Source organism: Cryptomeria japonica, chromosome 4, assembly GCF_030272615.1.
Source record: "Cryptomeria japonica chromosome 4, Sugi_1.0, whole genome shotgun sequence".
Taxonomy (NCBI): domain Eukaryota; kingdom Viridiplantae; phylum Streptophyta; class Pinopsida; order Cupressales; family Cupressaceae; genus Cryptomeria; species Cryptomeria japonica.
The window spans coordinates 723766562-723789238 of NC_081408.1; the positions used below are offsets into that span (position 1 = coordinate 723766562).

Sequence of the window (22677 nt, forward strand, 5' to 3'; positions counted from 1 at the left end):
TAGCCAAAACAAAATCATGATCATGAGTAGAAATAAAGGAAACAATGAAAAAACCTTTAGTACAAGGAAAAATCTCAATGCCATGAGCAACTAAAAGCTTCCAAAAATCACTAACCCAACGATGAAGGTCCGAAACAAAAGGCCAAAACCAAACAAATCTACAAACCAAAGCGCATCGTTGGTAGATATCAACATTTTCCACAATCTCCTAGCCACACACTACAACAGGGGAGGTCTTGGCACAAGGAAGAGAATGAATTCCCTTCGGAGGATGAGTACCAAAGTTTCGCCCACTAGCAAAGGAAGGAGGTTTGGAAGGAACAAGATCACCCATGGCAAGGACCGTGGCACCAACAACACCATAAGCATTCAAAGCCCCGACGTCAACACCCTCAACAATAGAAAGACCCCCCAAACCAACATCCACAAGAGCACTAACACCCACGAGAGGGGCGGGGTGAAATCATCCATGGCAGGGGCAAAATGGGCTAACCCAACACAATCTTGCAAGAAGCAGCAACAACAAATTTCAAACTTTCTTGGGCGAGAGTGTCGTTGAGGGCAGAGCATGAAGCCATCACAAAAATTCACTAGGCAAGAGTTTTGCTAATGTTACTAGTGATGGCTCTTGGTTGTCGTTGAGGGCAGAGCACAAAACCATCACAAAAATTCACTTGGAGTGCCTCGTATTAAATGTTACTCTTGGTTTCTTTAAAACTATAGTGCAAAAATTACAAATCTCATTGGTCTAGATTACATATTTTTCATTGATTTAATAATACAAAATCAATCAAGATCAAGATTACTATGTAATGATGTTTCTCCTTACATTTGATATGTTATAGCTTGGTTCTTCATGCCACAACTCAATTCCAATTCTAAGAATCCCTTAATTCTATGGTCCTATTTATAATTACCTGCACATACTCTAGTTTCGGCCCATTGATTTTCTAAACTTTTTAATTAGAACTCAAATTTTTATTTTGAATTTTCTAGTTAGTCATAATGAAAGGATATAAATAAACAGTCAATTGTTTTTAATAGTTTAGCAAAGATATTTGTTTCAAACAGAATTTTTTTCGATATTTCTTTCATTGTTCAAACACAATAAATGTTCCAAACTTTGTTAACATTTCATTATAATATTCAATAAAATCCTTACTAATTATCAAATAAAAAATCTGTATAGTTTTCATGATGCATTTTCTGGAAATTTTAGTGTATTGCTATTGACCATGGCTATTGTTTTACTTCGACTTCAAACATGTACACTAACAATTTTATTGCATTAGTTCCCCCTGTCCACATGGGAAAAGATCTTTTCTACTTATTTTTCTGTGACCAGAATTGTTTTGGAGTATTCTCAACCGATATATCATACTGTGCTTGCAACATGACATTATGCTTTCAAGTTGTTTGTTCAATCGCAAAATTGGAAAACAAAGAATATGAAAGTTATATATCCTTTGGAGTGGGATCATAAGATACAGGATATTGCTTTCATGTGGAATAAAATGATCCATGAAAAGATTAAAAGATTTACCTCACGATGACCTTCACTTATTATCATTGTACAGGGCAGCCCTGACTCCCTACCAAAAAGCTTGTGTCAAATCTATTTTCAAATTACAAAGGTTGCACATTTTTATTATATATGCTAAAAAATATTCGAAAACTCAAGTAAATATCTAAAATACAGAAAGCCATTGTGCAACCCACTAAAGAAGGTATTCACAACTTAGTCTTACAGGTATGTAATGTGAACAGTACTATTTATCCCTGCATTATTGCAGGGTGCAAACCTGTGAAGCTTGAATAAAGACCATCATGTCAGTAAATGCTCTTCAAGTTGAAGAAACGCATGTTTTCTTTTAGTTGATCCAATTAGTTTGTGGAATTTGTGGAATTTGTGGAAAATGTTGAGAAGTACATTTCTATTGAATTAAGGCAGTAGCATTTCTGTATATCATGACTTCCAATTTTAGCTTACACCGTTGACTATCGAAACCCAGATTCAAGGCTTCAAACATGTCATTCCAAGCTGTGGTCAAACAAGCAGCATTCTCTATTTTGACTTCATTATTCTAGATTATCTTATCTGAAAGTTTTTGAATCCTGTTTTTCATGTGCAATACATAAACAATCGTGCTCCCTAAGTTGATAGAAACCATGAAATGTAAAAAATGTTAAAAAGAAAGCACTGGTGTAGTGCGAGTAAGAGTTATAAGTAAGCTGCAGAATTTCAATGACGGCATCAAGAGGAAGCAGAACAAGGTGCTGTAGAATATCATATTAATTGGCAACATGCATAATAAAGAAGGATTACTCAAACTTCTACCACAGTTGATCTGCTGAAATTCTCATGACTGTTCATCCCCTCAACCATGTGTTTCTGTATGAGGAATTATCCCGTAGGGCTGCATCATGTGGCTTATACTCCATCAGGTAGCTTGGAGGCAATTGAAGATGTTTCTTGATTGAATCTCTTAATGTCATTACTGCCTGTTCATCAAATACAAACATAAACCCAAAAGCCATTTTATATATTGCAGCACCCATTAGATACACTTTAAAATAGCTCACCAAAATCATTTTAGCATGACACAAGCTATCCAGTAATTAAACCAGCAAAAACAATTCAAGCATCTTCATGAAATCAAATGATATCTCCAAAAACGTTAATTAATGCATAGCCCACAGATCCCAAAATGTACTATTAATATTCAATTTCATCCATTACTCACCTGGGAGTCAGAAGCATTCTTATTCCAAACACTCAGAATGTCCTCTCCAAACCGGACACTTAATACAATTCCGCAAACATTATCACCATAATCCAATTGATCTCCAACCAGTGCAAGCACCTGAAATATGCATATGCATGAAGATTAATGCTCATTAGCATAAAATAAATATTAAAACTGTAGCTACAAAGATGGGAACAATTGGGATGTTTTATGTGCAGGTGGCTAACAGTTTCTACTGTCTAAATTAGAGGGTATTGACATTGTTGTGACTAAAACCAACTAATTGTCATCATCATTGATTGTTCTGAATTCTACTCTATTCTCAATTTCGTTGTTCTTTCCCTATAGTTCTGTCTAGAATACATGGAAAAAAAATTACAAGTAATTATTGTTACTTAAGGTGAATTACTTTGATCGGAGCAACATAAGTAACCATGTCAAAAAGTGCATGTGACCGTATATTAAACTATACATATAAACAATGATAACCATAATAACAATCCAGCCAATGCCTATTCCAAATTACAAGAGAAGACCCATTATCTTCATACCAGCCATTCCAACAAGCAGGGGCGGGAAAGCATCCATAAAACTGATAAATTCTGAAAACATAGTCGAGTGTTTTTTATTCTTGAGCACATACAAATTACTTCTAACCAAGTCCTCATCATGTGTAAATTTATTAGCAGTGATAAAAGCTTGCAGTTGAACTCTGAAAAGCACCAATCTTCTTACTTTTAACTTGAATACTTTACACTTGAGAAAAAAACTTATGAAGAAAACTGTGTAAGAGAGTATATTTAAAAACATTGTGTCTGCAATCCATCATCAGAATAAGAGGAGATTGTGCATGGATTGCAAATTAGAGCTCCTTATTTATATAACACTAGTACAGTACGATGATGCCCTTACTGGAGAGCAAAACCAAAAAAAAAAGCCATTACAATCATTAATTAGTTTTTACTACTATATCAAGAATATTATATTTCTGAAATAGCCATTATCATTTTTTATAAAATTGACAACCAATTCATTAATACTAGTTTGATACATCTCCATATATGTTGGATCTTTAGCACATTAACAATTGCTCTCCATAGATGATTTAACTCCGATCCTTTTCTCTATTCAAATGTGCATACACTTAATAATCTAAACAGCTTCTCACAAACATCTTGAAATAGCATTTCTCCACTGCCAGAACTTTGGCTTTGTCAATGCATATCTGATACTTAGTTTCATGTGAGTTCTCTGCAAAAGTAGGCACGATAGTTGTTCCCATTAAAAATAAGTATCATGCTATTTAATTCTAGTACAGATAAAATGAGAAGTTTCATACACAACATTTTTGAGTGAAGTCCACCTTGGAAAATTTTATCAACTCTTTCAATTTTTTATTTGGTAACAAAGTTGGCTTAATACCCATGTTCCACGGCATTTCAGAGATGGGGATGGGGGGCCAGCAGCCCGAGGGCTATTTTGGAGGGGGATGGAGGGATGACTAACCATATATATATATGGTAAGGGAAATTAGGGTTTCACCAATAAGATAACAAAGCCACTAATCACACCACATTAACCATACATTAAAACAAGGGGTAAATTCGATAGATCTAGTCGAAATGTAATTGAAGAAAAGGGCTGAAATACCAATTAAATTTACTTGTTTGATTTGTATTGTAAAATTTAGGTCAAAGCAATGGATGATTGGAGCATAACAATAATAGCAGACTGCTATAGACTTCACACAGAGCCACAAACAAAGATCTAAGCAGGGAAAATGAATTAGAACCTGTAGCTGAAAATCCGAGCTAAATTGTCAGAACCAGGGTGGTAGGCCGCCCTAATCCTGTATCTTCTACACATGCAAATGAGATCTTTTTGGATCAGGGAGATGCATAGGATCCACTGTCGGAAGATCGAGCAAAATTCTCGGGACCAAGGTGGTAGGTTGCCCTGATTCTCCGCTTTTCTCTTTTGTAAAAACAAAACCTATTTGTCATTGTATATTCTCTCAGAATCTTCAATCATAGCTCTTGAATCTATTTCCTGCACACACAGAGAAAAAGGGTTGTGGATAGGGGCTTGCCTTGGGTCAAACCACGACTTAGGAATTAACCTTGAAATTGAAATGATAAATGAAAAGGAAATAGAATTGAATTACAACATGATGCTTTCCTTTTGAAGAAAAGGATAGATCTGAAATTGAATGCTTGTAATTATAGTTGATAGCTTGATGAAGCTTGCTTGAATCCTCACACAAGGGTTTAGGAAGTCATGTAGAATGTCTTCATGGAAATTTGATCATGAATGCCATCTTGAATGCTTTTACTCGACTAAACCTCTCCTTCAATGCTTGATGAATGCTTGATTGCTTGCTCATTTGAATTGAATTCGCTAGAGTGTAATTGAGGGCGATCCAACTTAGACATCATAGACTTCAAATGAGAGAGACGGGCCTTGTTGTGACCTAATCACACATCACCCCATCCCAGATAGGGACCCACTACCTTCTAGGCCCTTTTGGTTGTTTGGTTTTTGTTTTTTTGGGGTCTTTTGATGGCAGTCTTGTCAGTCTCTCTGCTTTGCGAGTGTTCGGGGGTCAAATTGATTAAGTTTGCTTTTCGTTTGAGCAAATTTGGTTAAGTCTAGGACTCGTTTTGTCAATTTTAGGGTTCTGTCTTCAGTCCTAGATTTGAGGGGTTTCTATTAGGGTTTTGGAAAAACTAAGCATACAACTAGAATCAGGACCCTTCAAGGAACTTCCCAGTAAAATTTGAGCCAAAATGGAGCAACTTTCTATTTTTAGAAAAGTTCCTATTTTTTAAGGATTTTACTGAGTCCTGGAATGTCGTCATTTTGCCAAAAATAAACTTACTATTTTTGATAAGTTTCTATTTATAGTAAGTCATTCGGCGTCCTGTTTTAGGGTCTAACGTTGACATTTTTAAAAGTTTCTGGTTTTGGAAAGTTTGTTTTGACAGAACCATTCAAGCAAGGTGATAAAGATCAAGCATTCATGACTACTTCTAATTCCGGAAAGTCGGAAAGCAGACAGAGAGTAAAAAAACGGCTAAGTGTTGAGAGCCCATTCCTGAAGTAGAAAGCTCGAGAAATTTATCTAAATCCGAGAAATCACATCAAGTTCTCATCTGGAAGAAGCTCATAAATTCATCTAAATCCATGAAGAATCCAGGACAAGTGAAATTCCTTCACCCATGCAAATCACGCCCATGAAGAATCCAAGGCGCCAAACTCTAGTGTCATGTAAGGGAAGAAAATAAATAAATTGTGAATTCCTTCTCCTAGGTAAAATAGCGCTCAAACACTATGGAGGGGGCCAAATTGAGGAGTTCTTGGAATGCGCAGAGAGTTAATGAATCCTTGACCAAGTCTAAATGCAGCCTAGAAGTGAAGGACGACACCAAATTGAGTTGTTCTTGGAAGGAAGGAAAAATGTTGAATTCCTCCTCCATGGTGAAAATCTGCCCCACCACACGAGAGGGCGCCAAAATGAAGTAGGCAAGGAAGGATAGACCAAATCATAGATTCCTCCTTCATGGCTAGAATTCACCCAAAGCCCGAGAGGGGCGCCAGAATGGCATGCTCTTGGAAGGAAGGAAAAATGCTGAATTCCTCCTCCATGGTGAAAATGTGCCCAAAGCCAAGTGAGGGCGCTAAAATGGAGTCTCCTTGGAATGCATGCAAATTTGATGAATTCCTTCCTCAAGCCAAAATTCCGCCATGAGACAAGGAAGGGCACCAAAAGGAGATGTGCATGGAGAGATGGATAAAGGAGTGAATTCCATGGCGAGTACAAAATTGTGCCCTGGAAGGAAGAAAGGCACTAGGAAGGGGGGGTCATGGAAGAATCAAATAACAATGAATTCCTTCCCTTAGGTGAAATAGCGCCCTATCATGATGGTAGGAGCCAAAGTGGAGTCTTCAAGGAGAATCAAGGAAGTGATGAATTCCATGTCTTAAGCTTGAAAACTGAAGAAGTTTGTCCAAGGCATGAAAGTCTAGGGTCAAGGAGGAATGAAAAGCAAAAGATCCCCTTAGGAAAACTTTTGAATTTTTCATTTTTAGGCACTGAATCTTATCAAAATTTGGAAATTTTTATGGATTCAGAATCGTGAGAAATTTCTTTATCTAATGGACCCGGCTCCTCAATTTTAGGAGGATCCCTAAAAAATAGGGGATGTTGAAGAAGCATGGAAAATTCCTTCTGAAGCCAGAAAAGTCAAGCTAGGATGGAGAACCAAGTGAATCTTGAAGACTCTTTCAATTTCCCTTCGAAATTTGAAAGAATGGAAAGTTAATGAGTTGGCAAAGGGAATATTTTAAGTATGACGCATAACTTAGTGCATTAAGTGAAACTTCTAAATTCGAACTCACTTACAAGGGAAGTTTCTTTTGCATGGCGCAGTGATTGGGAAAGTATGACGCATAATAAATTCAGTTGCCAAATTAATGCCTCCTCACTTAGCAGTACGATTTGAAGAATTCTATATAAGCACGGAGAGGCATTTCATTTCTCAAGTGTAGGATTTGAGAAAGAAGAATTGGAGGAGTGAAGAGAGGTCATACTTAGTTGATTTTTCATCATTTCCAAGGTGATTTTTAGGATGGCAGAATCAAGCAAGACAGCTATCGTCACCAAGCAAGCATTGATCAAGGCGGAGATGAAAGGCTTCCTTCCTAGTTCCCAAATGAATTCCAGATGGAAGGAAATCAGTGATACAAATTTGGGCACATTCAATCTGGCTGCCTTCAAGATCAGAATGTTCGAGACAGTAGGACATAGTCCATCACCAACAACTGTCAAATTTGTCGAGCGGAATTGTTGCAGCAGCTGGTTTTCCTCCTACTATTCAGTGTCCAAATTTGATTCTGGAGTGTGCAAAGCATTATAATCCAGAGCGGAAGACAATTTCAACGTCAGATGGCAGGCTGCTGGCGACATTGACTCCAGAGTCAATTGGTGAAGCTTTCGGAATTCCTTCACACCATTCCATGATGTACAGGATCAGCAGCGGGGCTAAAGCAGTATATGACGCAGGTCCTACCAGGTGTGCTGACTTGATCAATAAACAGTGCTTGTTGAAGCCTAGGCCACGTCTCCAAAATGCCAAAGACTCACTATCTTTGAGTTCAAACAAGACTATGTGGACCTGATAAAGATGTTGAGCAGAGTAATGGGATGTCCACATACTATGAACTTTGAAACATGGATGTTCTTCTATATAGGCGAGATCATGAATGCAAACGGGCTAGTTGACTGGGCTAGATTGATTAGTCATTACTTGCACGAATAGCTGAAGAACTTAAAAGAAAGAAAGACCCAGTCCTTCTCCACGAGCTCCTACGTAGTCTATATGCTTGCGCGAAGGGGAGGATTTGATGATCTGCCAGCAAGCGGAATCATGGGTTGCGGACCAACACAATTGAAAGTGCATGAGTGTTATCCCCAGCTGTATCTTCACAATGTTAGTTCTTATAGGCTGGCAAATGATACCTTCACTATGTACTTGACGCAGCTTATGCAGAAACAATTGCATGTAAGGGTGTCGCCACAAGCAAGGGCCCTGGTCCAAAAGTATGGACCCATGTTCTTACAGTTTCCTAAATTCACCTAAATCAAGACGTGGGGATTTTCATTCCAATCATACAAATTGCCGAGGTATCCATCAGACAATCTCATACTACTGGAACTCATGAGGCAGTTAACAGCCTATGATCAATTACAAAAGAAGAAAAAGCAATCTATTGAATTCCCAATTGTCCTAGGTGACTTCGTGGAAATGTGCCCAAGTTTGGAAGCAGCTGAGAGTGTAGCGAAGGAGTTGGCATTCTATCGCCTGTTATTTTATACATCCAGGGCCCAGTATGATCCTTACCGCCAAATCAGGAAGATTGCCAGCGTGAAATTCATACACAAATTTCACTTAGAAGATTATTGGGCAGGTGCCGAGGATGACCTTGAAGTCCGGAGAAAAATGTATTCCAGACTACCCCTTGACACCATCAGGATAAGTGAAATGTACCAGGTGCCGGATCAGGTGAAAGAGGATTCGGATTTAATGCAACCTGAATTTGAGAAAGTGAAAGATCAGCCCATTCAGTTGCCAGACTGGTCGGAGCCCGAAATTGATGATTTGAATGTCCTGGCTAGACCGGTGCTGAAATTCACTAAGCACTGGGTTGATCAACAGATAAGGAAGTTGGCAGAAGGAAATGTTCATTTGACATATCAGCTAATGGGAAGTCTAGATTCCCATAGTGAAGTAACAGAAGGATCTTCACCAACCCAGGCAGAAGGAGAAGTCTGGATTGATAAAGGGAAAAGTGCCCCAAAGAGACCAAGAATGGCAAGGAAGAAAGATATCCAACAGGAAGTTCCACAGGAAGTTCAACAAGAGGTGCGACAGGAAGAACCTCCGCAAAAGAGAGCAAGGGTAGAAAGGGTGCAATCACCGACAAGTTCTTCCAGTGTACATGAGGTAGAGATGTTTGCACATCCAGCAGGTCCACCTCCAAAAAATACTCCAGCACCGAATATGCTCAGCGTCAATGCTTCACACAAACCCAATCAGCCAAGAAGTCAAAGACAAGAAAGTTCTCCACACTAGGAAGAGACTTGTTAGGATAGCTTCGTGGAAGTCATCCTTGGTGAAATGGAAGAAGAATCACAGGAGCAGGAGCAGATGGAAGTCCATGGTCACTCCATTCCTGCTCTAGATTGGTTGATAGGAAGGCTGAGGAAGGAACCAAAAAAGGAAATTGATCCAGCTCGGGAATTAGAAGAATTGTTGAAGAAGATGGATCAGCCAGCAGAAAGGAAGGCTCCCCGAAAATTTTCTAAAGTTGTGAGGGATGAGTCTGGATCCCAGACCCTGCACATTGTTGAGCCTGCAATGGATAAGGATAGGAATGAAATCAGGCAGGAAGATTATGTTATCACATAGGTTGATCTTAATCCTGCTTCCACGGGACAAGTAATTGAAGACTTCGAAGAATCTTCCTTAGCCATGAAGGAAAAGATGCTGAAGTCAAAAGCGAAGTGTAAGAGGTTGAGGGAAGAAAATAGAGCTCTATGCGAGTATATTAGAAGTTTTAAAAGGCCGCTCGGGGAAGCAGGACCTTCATTCATTCCTCCTTCCCTTCCTAAGGAGGTTGTTGATGATGCGGAGGTAATTAGAGCAATGGCACAAAATTTCAGGGAATGGATAGAAGATGTTTACACTGAAGCATGAAAATTCATCGAGGACCTGGCTCAGCTTCATTCAAAGTTCATAGCCCTCCTGAACAGATTGGAGACAGCATAAGGATTGTGGGAAGATGTGTACATATACCAGGACTTAACCATTCCGCGGCTCAGGGCTCTAACAAAGATTCCAAGGCAAATTCTAATTGATGGGAAAATAATTTAGGAGAACGAGGTTTATGACTTTCTCCGATGGTTCTGCGCAGTTTGCTTAAAGAAGAACACCTTTGATAAATTCAGCCGAGTCTTTAACTTTGAAGGACTCGATCATAAGGGTGCAGGAAGAAATCATCAATGCAATTGAGGCATTGTTCGCAAGGAAGCTAAATGATAGTGGAGTAACAGTGAACTCCCTGAAATCTCAGTTACACGAGTTCTTCGTAGGTTCATTCCCTAAGGAGCATTTTGCAAATGTTTCTTCATTTTCAAGTATAATGAAGAAGACACAGGATATCATGATTGAATGGGAAAGTTGCTTTTACAAGAGCGAGGAAGAAATTGCCTTGATTGAATTTGATATTGAAAATGTGCCAAGTGTCTCCATCGAAGAGCTGGAAGTCGTCATCAACAAATTCATTGCATATGTCATAAATGAAGGGGATAATGGTCGTCCACTCTTGGAGGAGAATCTTTTGTTTGAATAGTGGCGGCATATTTACTGCTGCAATATTTTTGACTTAGTGGTGGTCCGGTCAATGCATGTTGAATGCATGAGGAATCTTTTTGCATGCATCCGCCTTATTAATGATTCTATGATAGATTCTCTATGCATGTTGTTGTCGCATGGGGAATGATGGGCATTTATTTCTTGCATGGGAATGTTTATTGTATTTTGGGCATGTTTGATGTAATGTGATGCATTTAATGCACTAATGGGCGCCATTTATGGGCTTTTAGAATAATTGTATATGTGCTTTATGGGGTATTTATTGCTGATTCCCACCTTGTTGCATCTTGAGTGGGGAATTTTCTAGGGTGAAACCCTAATTAGGGTTTTGCATATAGTCAATGCTAGGAGCCTATATAAAGGGGTGACCCCCCTCATTTGAAAAGGAGGAGAGATTATTGTCTGAGATTATTGCTAAGGATTGCTGAAGTAGCCAACTTAATACATTGTTCGACTTTGATGGTGTATTCTTGTTCTATTTTAGCAATCTGCATGGTCTTGCTCTCTTCATAGATTAGATTTGCTTTCATGTTGTTAGAAGAACAAGATTTGATAGGATTACAAGTCCGAGCTAATACTTTTGGTGTGCAGTTGATTGTTGCATACTGTGCAAAGATAGCCTGAGCCTCTGTTAGTGTGTATGCTTAACTTCAATTATCAGTGAAGATTGTTCGATTTGATGGTCCACATTGGTGATCTGAAAAACCTCTACACACCCTTTGAAGATTGCACCGCCTTCGCATAGTTGTGCTCTGCTGGCGAAGCGAAGCGTGGTTTGATTTTGAATGAGTGATCCCATCTCTTGTTCTTAGGATTAGATTAGACTCAACATAGTTCTCTCTACCCTATTCTCATTTACTTTTCTGCATCTCTTGAATCCAAAAATCCAAAAAATAGGGCTTTCATTGCAAATCATTCACATAGAAATCCTTGAACTTGCATAAGTTTGTTATCCTCTTCAAGTGAATACGTAAGGCCCCTTGGGTTAACAACAAACCCATCAATCAACCGAGTCACGTCCACACATTGAAGGAACCTTGGAGTTAGCCGTTTGAACGTTTGTGCAATCTTAGCATACGGACTTATTTTGATCAAGAGAGAGTAAGGTGACCATTGGTAACTTTATTCTGTGTTCGACGATGTCATTAAAAACACGTCAACATGCATCCTTTTATACTTAACCGTCCAAAAATTAATTGCATTTCCAGAGCAGGCTGACACGGGACCTAAATTCCTGCCCACTTGATGTGACCATTGTGGGGACCGATTTTGGGTTCTAATTAGGAGGACCAAGGTGATATGGTGCCTTGGTCATGGTAATCAAGACTCAAACTTGGACAAGAGACAAAAGGGGAATTGAAAATGCAGGTTTGTGGATGGCGTGAGTAGAATCAAAGCAAACATCAAACACTGAGAGACGAAATTGTATGTGGATACAATTTACGACACTACTATATATATATATATATATATATATATAGAGAGAGAGAGAGAGAGAGAGAGAGAGAGAGAGAGAGAGAGAGAGAGAGAGAGAGAGATTTCTACAAATTAATGGACAGCAATAATTTTTAACAGCAGTAAAATTGTAGTTTTAATCATGGCAGGAAGATGACAGTCATTTAATCATGACAATTGTATAACAACGGTATATTATATAACAATCCTAATTGATTGTTCAAATTTAAAAGTTCAAAGTTTAGAAATTAAAATTAAATTGTGATATTGCTATCAGGATTCAACTATGTAGTTTTCAAGTCAAACTCATTGACCCATGTTTCATGAGTAGTGGTTCACAAGAACCTATCTCTCATGAGAATGAATGGTCAACTTAGCTCTCATTGCATCTAGGTGATGCTCATAGAGGTGAAGCATTAGGCCTTCCTAAGAGGTCACCCATCCCAGTACTACTCCCAAAAATTGGACGCGTTTGAATCAAAATATGAAGAAATGGACACTTGCAAACCTATTTTGAGCACCAAACAACATAATGAAATGAAAAAAACCAAAAAAATGTCAATTTGAGCTAATGTAGCTCTATCCAACCTCACATGTGGTCCATTGAATGTTGGGCCACGAAGATTGAGAAGTCAAGGAATACATCTTATCAAAGTCCTACATTAGCCCATCTCGACCATCTAAAACCTCTTCACATCACATGGAGGCAACCATTCATCTCTTGGTGCATACCATTTGGGATTTAGAGAAAAGGCTGCCATATGAAGCAAAGTGTTCATTGTCTTCCACCTCCACATCACAATGGGCTTAATATGTTGCCCACATAATCTCAAAGTAGGATCATTAGCCAAAATTGCTTGCTGCCCACATAATCCCAAAGTAGGATCGTTAGCCAAATTGCTTGTTTCATCTTTCTAAGCATGTTATCAAATGCCTCATATATCTCTCCAAAACTAAGAGAATTTGTATTAGCATATCTAATAACATCTACAACAAGTGTGATGAAATAGCAAACGTATCTACAAAATGCAAACAAAAAGTTCAAAAGAATTAATTGACATGTTATAAACTTCATAAGTTAAAACATTGAAAAATAAAATTAAAATATTAAAATCAGATATTTAATATGAAAATCAGCAATTTAATATTTAATAGTTAATAAAATTAGCAGTTTAATAATGAAATCAGCAATGTCTTACCTCACAGTGGACCACAAATCATCATCAAGAATTTGTTGCTTGATGGCTTTTCCTTCAATAGAGCTTGAATTAGGCCATCTAATCTATTCTGATTTCACCATCATCAATTGTAAAGGCTCGTGCACCTCAAGCATCCTCTCTAACAAAATGAAGTAACTAGCATATCTTGTCTCAAAAGGTTTCAAGAACTCCTTTGAAAATGTCCGAAAGAGAGCAAGTGAGGTGTGGCAGTTGCAAATGAACATTTAAATGTCTCTAGCTTTTGCCACCACTTGCTTCACCCAATCTATTTCCCTTGTCTTTCAATCCATTGTTCAATGCACAAACACCACAGGGGGTCAAAAAGATGTGTTTGTAAGCACCCTCCACCATCAAACCGACCAATTTACACACATTTTAAATCAGTGACAACCTCTACAACATTTGAGGGTCCAACCTCCTCTATGGCATCTCTCAAAATGCTAAACTCGAAGTCTGCATCCTTACGTTGCCTTGAATAATCTATGGCTCTAAGAAAATAAAAGCTAGTTTGGCATGTGAATATGATAATGATTAATAGCCAATGTCTAATATCAATCCACCCATCCATCATAAATAAAACAACCAGTCTTGATCCAAGATCGTCTCATATCCTTCATTACCAAATTAACCTTGGAATGCGCTTTGACTAGGAGAGTAGTGCATAGCTTATGATCTCCAAGGGGTACAAATGAGGGACCCATAGAGAATACATCTTTGATCATTTGTTTGAAATGAGAGGACCAGGCTACATGAAATGGGATGGCGTGAGCATAAAAGAATTTGGAAATGGAAGACTCTATTGCATCCCATGCTTGTGTTGCCATTGTGTTGTCATTGATGTCAACCGGTATGGGAGATTGATGAGCAGTGTTGTCATTGATGAATACCGGAAATGGTGCCATTGATGTCATCTAGTAGAATGTCCATTGGAGTCACCGGTACACAAGTTAGTGTTGACCTGTGTTGAGGATATGGACTGCAGACAGTTAAGTGACAGGTTGGCAATGCATTGTGGCCAACCAACAAGAGAGAAAGATGTTGGTCGGTTGTTTGTGATGAAGCGGGGGAATGTTACCTAATTCACATCAACACTGGAAGTTAAGTTTGTGCAGGCCACTGGTATGCTGTGTGGATGTGAAACAACAGGACTCCCACCGGATAAAGATGCAGTCACCAAATAAAGTGTTGACTGACAGTGAATGTGCTCAACCGGTTCACATGTGCCTGTTTGAAGATATGTTGCTCAAACAGGGAAGCCACATTGGTGTAATGCAGGTTGCAGATGACAAAGATCCACTCCCACCGGTAAGTGGAGCTTATCCCCTTTTATGCATAGGGTGCATCATAGTTCTCTGAGATAAGACAAAAGAGTTAAAGGCAGGTGATTGAAGGCTCACACCGGATCTACCGGTAAATCACAAAGATGCCTCAAGTGCATGAAATCAAAGATATGCACTGGACCGACAAAGAAGGCATGATGAGATACCGGGACAGTTGAAGAGTGAGGAATTTGTCACTTGGACAAATGAGTTTGTCACCTTGACAAACCAATTGAGAGAAGAATTGGTTAAATGATGGAGAAAGGCATTGTTGTAGATGCAGATAGATGAAGTTTGATGTCACCGGTGTGCACGGTATCTTATCGATATTCATGCAAAAGATACTAACGGTATAGAGGACAATCGATAAGCCGGCAAAGTGTAGATGCAGAAGGCTCCTATCTGTTAAAGATGCACATGAGGTGGTTTGGCAAGTGTGATGACCAATGAAGGTGTTCCACTGGAAGAGAAGAAAAGTGCAAGGGTGAAGACAGACCGGTTATGGTAAAACCGGTAGGGTTAGTGAACCGGTAGATGAACCCAGTTGTGTGGTTGCTCGGTGATCCTATCCAAACCGACATAACCAACCTAGCAAAGGTGGATGCCGACAAAGGGGCCACGTGGAGGTGAAGTGGCATGCATGCACATGACGATGAAAGTGTTGTCGGTGAGGTAGGTGGTAATTGGTCGACATTAATGTCGATAGCATGTTTCACGGGTCGAAGAGCATAAGAGTGTGGCTCGAGACTGATCAGAGGACAGAGGACAGAGATCTGATTTGATGACTTCATGATCGAGGTCAAGTGTCCAGGTGCTGATCAAGGTAGCTGAAGCTATCTGTATGATCGCTTCATAGGTGTTTGAAAAGTGCAGACCGAAGGAGCCATGTTTGCTAAACTTAGCAAACCTATATTGGAAGCCGCGCGATTGGTGTGTTTGATTGATTTGTTGCAAGTGGTCAATCTCTGGAAGGAGATCTGATTGGATTTGGTTTGCCTCGAGCTCGATGAAGAAACCCTAACCACCTGAAGTTTGAATTGGTTTTTGGCGGGAAGACTTGTTGATAAATATGCAAGTCAAAATCGATAAAGGGAGTTGTTGAATGATAGAGTGGTGTTGCTGGTGAAGAAGTGAAATCAGTCAAGTGCTCAACGAGAAGAAGAAGAAGAAGAAGAAGAAGAGATTGAATGTGAGAGAGAATAAGGTTGAAGAGTTCAACCAGCAACAGTGAGGCAACCGATAGTCTGCCATTGAGTCTGAGAGAGAAGTATACCGGTGGTGACAGAACCAGCAAAGAAGAGGCAAAGAAGATTGCAGAAAAGAGAAGAGCACAAACCGGCAGTAATCAGATAGTGGATATCTGACTGAGTTAAGAAGACCGGTGGTGATAAGCAGCAGTGTAACACAGAGGAAGGAGAACCGGAAGAGAGCAGAACCAACAAAGAAGAAGAAGAGGCTGAACCGATAAGGTTGCAGCAAGAGATAAGGTTGCAGCAGTGGGAGGGTGAGCATAGCCCCGACAGTGAATTGGATAGAGGATCCAGTGAAGAGATTTGCAGATGTGTTACAAAGTTCATTTGTAACAAGGCTATTACATTTGTAATTGATTATGTTCATTGAAGATCACTGCCTTGGAGCTCGGTGCAGGGGTTGGTGCTCCTTGGGTTGGTGCACTAAATCAGGGGTTGGTGCTTCTTGGGTTGTTGCCCTAAACCTTGTAATCAGATTTTCATTGTGAGGCTGGATTGGAGCAGTAGACTCCAACAACATTTCTCACCAAGGTTTTTCCCATCTTGGGTTTTCCTTGTACATATTGTGTTATGTGATGTCCCTTTTATGTGTGGTTGCATTTGTGTCATTCTCCCTTGTAACCAATAAGTCTTCCTTGTGTTAGATTTGTTAACCGGTTTAAGCACATAGGTTAGAAAAGGGCTAAGTTTGAAAATCAGTGATTCACCCCCCTCTCAGTGACATCTTGTGTCCAGCAATTGGTATAAGAGCCCAGGTTCCCGGTTGATAAGCTTTCTCCAACTTGGGTAGATTTTGGCTTATGGACACAATGGTCTGTTTAGTGTCAATCCTAGCTTCAGTATTTGATGGTTCAAACTATTCCACTTGGAGTTGTAGAATGGAAGTCTACTTATCCTCTCTAGCGTATGATGTTTGGATGTCAGTTGTTAATGGTCTCCCCGGTCATGTTAGCCCTCCCATCGGTCTTGAAGCAGAAAGAAGATCTAGGTGCAATGAAGAAACCATGAAGGTTATATTTAGTGGACTCGTCGGTGGTGTTTCTTCCCAGGGGGACAAGTGCAGATCAGCAAAGAGTTTGTGGGATAGATTGAAGAAGCTCTATGGTGATGAGCCGACCACTGCTGGATCAGATTGTGGAAGCAAGAAGAACTGTGCAGCAGATACATGGGTAGGCGTAGAAGGCAGATCAGTCAGCAGTTGCAATAATGATAATGAAGAAACTTATCTCTTCATGGCCGAAGAGACGGAAAGTGAGGAGCACACGTCTGAAAGTGATAAGGCAAATAGATCCCATCGACAAGATGTGTTTGGACTGTGATAGTGAAGGTGAAGAAGAAGAAGAAGCAGAAGTTGATCTTGAAGGAGAACTTGTAAGTTCACTCGAAAAATTTAGTAGAGTGAGGAATGAGTAGAGGTTATTCAAGAATGTTGCAATTGTGGAGCAGAACCGGTTGATCAGATTCCTTGAAGAATCTGAGAAATGTGTCTCAAAATTAAAGACTCAACAAGAAGACACCAAGGTGTGCCGGTGTAATGATCTAACATCTGAGCTAGAAGTTGAGGACAAAAAATATCAGCAGCTGGTAGGAGAAATGGAGATTCTCCGAAATGACCTTGAGAAATGTCAGGATGAGGTCAAGGTAAGAATCCGGTTTGATGGCAACAATGATGCCTTGGACAAAATGTTGAAAAAGCAAAAGCATGCCAAGGATACCAGTGGATTAGGAAGTGGTGCCGGTGAATGCTCCACTAGCAAGAATGTCCCCCACAATGACATTTTGTTTGTCTCCTCAAATGGAGAGAACATGGGTCAGACCTTCACAGTTAGAGATGCAAACTGGAAGAAGGTTGATCTAACCACAACCGGTGAAGACATGCAGACAAGGATGAAGACCGGTGCTGCAAGAAGGAGAAACAATTCAGATGCCAAACAAAAAAGGAAGATGGGAGAAGGCAGCTTCACCGAAAGCAAGAACATGAGAAGACAACAAAGAAGACCTCCTACCGGTAGAGGGCAAGGAAATGCTACTGCCCACAAGACAAAGCAAGTGTGAGAAAAGAAGAGATCAAATGGAAGAAATGCAAAGAATGGACAACCTAGGGTCCATCCCCAGAGAAGTAGAAATGGAGATGCCAAACTGGTAAGATCTCCCCATGCATGGCGGAATAAGTTTGTAAGTTATAAATCTTCCTTCTCCGGTTATTGCTTTGCATGTAATGGTTATGGCCATATGGCAAAATAATGTAGAAAGGGATCTAGAAGGAACAATCTAGGATCTCATAGAAATCATGCATATGAGCAAAATGTATCAAGGAGTAGAAACATGCATATTTCCTCTCCCGGTTATGCAAATAGTGTTTGTCAAAACTGCAATAGATCAGGCCACAGAAGTTATGAATGCAAGAAGAAGAACTCATAGTTCTATGGTAACCAAAGGAACAATCATGCTCAGTATAGAGGTAGTTATAGAAGAAATGAGCAGCAAAGATCTGAATGGAACAGGATGAGAAGTGTTCCTGTACATGCAAGGAATCCATGGAGACCGGCAGCTGGCTACAATGGCATAATCAAAGAAGAAGTGTAAACCGGTTTAATAGGAGATCCCCCATTTACTCCTATGGCATAGAGGTTGTGTGCTATTACAACAATGTTTGAGTACACGAGAAAATCAGCAAAAGAACGTAACATCTGCTCCTAAGACTGAAATTGGGAAGAAGAATGAGACCATGCAGGTATGGAGGAAGAAGCAAGAAGATGCAACCATGGACCGACACTGTGCATTCAATGCACATGTGATATCTCCTAAGGTTCAAAGGAGATGCAGGACCTTAGGGGGAGTAGTACATTGACCGTATCATTCACCCCCTCAGTGAAAGAGGACAAATAGAAGAACAGGTTGTTGTCGATAAGAAGAAAAATGTGAGATAGGTGTGTGTATGATTGCTGCCTTGGCTTTACACCTACAAATCAAAGATGGATCACTATTGCATGTGTCAATAGATGGCTAATTAACAATTGGGATTAGATGCAAATTGACACAATAAGACATGAGTTACAGGAAGGTGCTCTGGTAGTGATGATGGACAGTACAAAAAACCAGTATGTGCAGGATATTACCGGTATGAATGCTAACAGGTACTTGCTGGTTATGTAAGACAATGAGATTCGGGATCATTGCATTAGCCTCGGTAGCATGGAATGAGGAGTTTGTCTCAGGTGGTGTTGATGAAGACCTGAATGACGTGTTGGCCTGATTGTTGATCATGTATGCATGCATCCTTTTTGAGCTAACTGGTTTGATTTATGGCATGATGATGATATTGTATGGTATTGTGTACATCCTGGATCATGTCATATGTTGTGGTAGATATAATGGAGCCGTTAGATCATTAGATTGATCACATTTGCACAGCTCAACTGAGGACTTGAGATGTATGACTCAAGGGGAGTTGACAGCCATGTTTTCTGACTAGTATCAGACTTGCTGGACATGGAGGATGTGCAAGTGTTTATGGTTGTACCGATATGATTGTGTTTATGGAAGTGTCCGGGGTTGTAAGATGTTTCAATGCCTATCCAATTGAAATCACAACTACATCACCGGGAGTGTTGCTTGCAAAAGGGGAGAAAAGTATCAGTGCCCCGTAGACACAAGGAGAAGAGAAACCCTGTCAGTGCCCTTTGCCATTGTTGTCAAAGAGGGAGAAAGAATTTGTAGTATGTTGGATACTACATGTGTTGACATCAATACCAAAGGGGGAGATAGTCGACATTGTGTTGTCATTGATGTCAACCAGTATAGGACGGCAACCGGTATGGGAGATTGATGAGTAGTGTTGTCATTGATGAATATCGGAAATGGTGCCATTGATGTCATCTAGCAGAATGGCCATTGGAGTCACCGGTACACAAGTTAGTGTTGACCTATGTTGAGGATATGGACTACAGACCGGTAAGTGACAGGTTGGCAATGCATTGTGGTCAACCAACAAGAGAGAAAGATGTTGGTCAGTTGTTTGTGATGAAGAGGGGGAATGTTACCTCAACACCGGAAGTGAAGTTTGTGCAGGCCACCGACATGCTGTGTGGATGTGAAACTGTAGGACTCCCACCAGATAAAGATGTAGTCACCAAATGAAGTGTTGACTGACAGTGAATGTGCTCAACCGGTTCACATGTGCCTGTTTGAAGATATGCTACTCAAACAAGGAAGCCACATTGGTGTAATGTAGGTTGCAGATGACAAGAATCCACTCCCACTGGTAGGTGGAGCTTATCCCCTTTTATGCATAGGGTGCATCATAGTTCTCTGAGATAAGACAAAAGAGTTAAAGGCAGGTGATTGAAGGCTCACACTGGATCTACCACTGAATCACAAAGATGCCTCAAGTGCATGAAATCAAAGATATGCACTGGACCGACAGGGAAGGCATGATGAGGTACTGGGACAGTTGAAGAGTGAGGGGTTTGTCACTTAGACAAATGAGTATGTTACCTTGACAAACCGATTGAGAGAAGAATTGGTTAAATGATGGAGAAAGGCATTGCTGCAGATGCAGGTAGATGAAGTTTGATGTCACCGGTGTGCACGATATCTTACCGGTATTCATGCAGCTACCGGTATAGAGGACAATCGGTAAGTTGGCAAAGTGCAGATGCAGAAGGCTCCTATCTGTTAAAGATGCACATGAGGTGGTTTGGCAAGTGTGATGACCGAGATGAAGGTGTTCCACCAGAAGAGAAGAAAAGTGCAAGGGTGAAGACAGACCGGTTAAGGTAAAACTGACAGGGTTAGTGAACCAATAGATGAACCCGGTTGTGTAGTTGGTCGGTGATCCTATCTAAACCGACATAACCAACCTAGCAAAGGTGGATGTCGACAAAGGGGCCACGTGGAGGTGAAGTGGCATGCATGCACATGACGGTGAAAGTGTTGTCGGTGAGGTAGGTGGTAATTGGTCGACATTAATGTCGATAGCGTGTTTCACAGGTCGAAGAGCAAAAGAGTGCGGCTCGAGACTGATCATAGGACAAAGATCTGATTTGGTGACTTCATAATCGAGGTCGAGTGTCCAGGTGTTGATCAGGGTAGGTGACACTATCTGCATGATCGCTTCATAGGTGTTTGAAAAGTGCAGACCGAAGGAGCCATGTTTGCTAAACTTAGCAAACTTGTATTGGAAGCCGCGCGATTGGTGTGTTTGATTGATTTGTTGCAAGTGGTCAATTTTTGGAAGGAGATCTGATTGGATTTGGTTTGCCTCGAGGTCAATGAAGAAACCCTAACCACTTGAAGTTTGAATTGGTTTTTGGCGGGAAGACTTGTTGATAAATATGCAAGTCAAAATCGATAAAGAGAGTTGTTGAATGATAGAGTGGTGTTGCTGGTGAAGAAGTAAAATCAGTCAAGTGCTCAACGAGAAAAAGAAGAAGAGACTGAGTGTGAGAGAGAACAAGGTTGAAGAGTTCAACCGGCAACAGTGAGGCAACCGGTAGTCTGCCATTGAGTTTGAGAGAGAAGTATACCAGTGGTGACAGAACCGACAGAGAAGAGGCAAAGAAGATTGCAGAAAAGAGAAGAGCACAGTGAGAAACAGAAGAGAACCGGTAAGCTGAGAACTGACAGTAATCAAATAATTGATATTTGACTGAGTGAAGAAGACCGGTGATGATAAGCAGTAGTGTAACACAGAGGAAGGAGAACCGGAAGAGAGCAGAACCGACAAAGAAGAAGAAGAGGCTGAACCGGTAAGGTTGCAACAGGAGATAAGGTTGCAGCAGTGAGAGGGTGAGCATAATCTCGGCAGTGAATTGGATAGAGGATCAGGTGAAGAGATTTGCAGATGTGTTACAAAGTTAATTTGTAACAAGGCTATTACTTTTTTAATTGATTATGTTCATTGAAAATCACTAAGGTGGAGCTCGATGTAGGGGTTGGTGCTTCTTGGGTTGGTGCCCTAAACATTGTAATCAGATTTTCATTGTGAGCCTGGATTGGAGCAATAGACTCCAACAACATTTCTCACCGAGGTTTTTCCCATCTTGGGTTTTCCTCCTACATTTGATGTTATGTGATGTCCCTTTTATGTGTGGTTGTATTTGTGTCATTCTCCCTTCTAATCGTTAAGTCTTCCTTATGTTAGAAAGGGGCTAAGTTTGGAAATCACTGATTCACCCCCCCTCTCAGTGACATCTTGTGTCCAAGAGCTTGCACATTAAACATAGCTTCATTGTCCTTGGTTTCTCACCACCACTAATCTTCCTTTTTTCTCTTGTGGTAATTTCACTACTACCAATTGTGGGTGGCATAGGCATAGATGATTGTGCACTTGCAAAAGAATGTGTCAATATTGTCACACCTTGAGACCTCATTTCCGCCTCCATGTGCAATCTATGAGCCTCTATCTTCTTATTCTCTTTTATTATTTTTAGACAAACTTTAACTTCACGACCTGTAACACCCAAAAAATGAGACCTTACCCTTGTATAGCGGCCCCTAAACCCCTCATAGCAAATGTGAAAAAACCAAACCTTACTCCCCCTGAATTTTTTTTCTTTTTTATCCACAACTGTAACAAGTTGAAGTCTTTTTTTGGTTAAAAGGGCCCTTTGCATATTTTTCCAAGACTTTTGAAGGGCACTGAAGTGGATTTGTTCATCCTTCCACCCTCAAGACTTGCACATGTATTTGTTTCAATTTCTTCCACTTCATTGTCACTACAACTATCATTCTCACTGCTGCTCATGTTG

General features: G+C 40.2%; 1 protein-coding gene across 1 annotated transcript in view; it reads right to left on the reverse strand.

Moving 5' to 3' along the window:
* Positions 1–1828: 1828 nt before the first annotated feature.
* LOC131027472 (eukaryotic translation initiation factor NCBP) overlaps positions 1829–22677 on the reverse strand; it is a 67794-nt gene continuing 46945 nt past the window's right edge. The window contains exons 5-6 of the mRNA XM_057957554.2: positions 2745–2864; positions 1829–2502 (exon numbers count right to left, since the gene is read on the reverse strand). Of these exons, the coding sequence (XP_057813537.2) occupies positions 2371–2502; positions 2745–2864 (252 nt within the window). The 3' untranslated portion in view covers positions 1829–2370. The remainder of the gene's footprint in view (positions 2503–2744; positions 2865–22677) is intronic.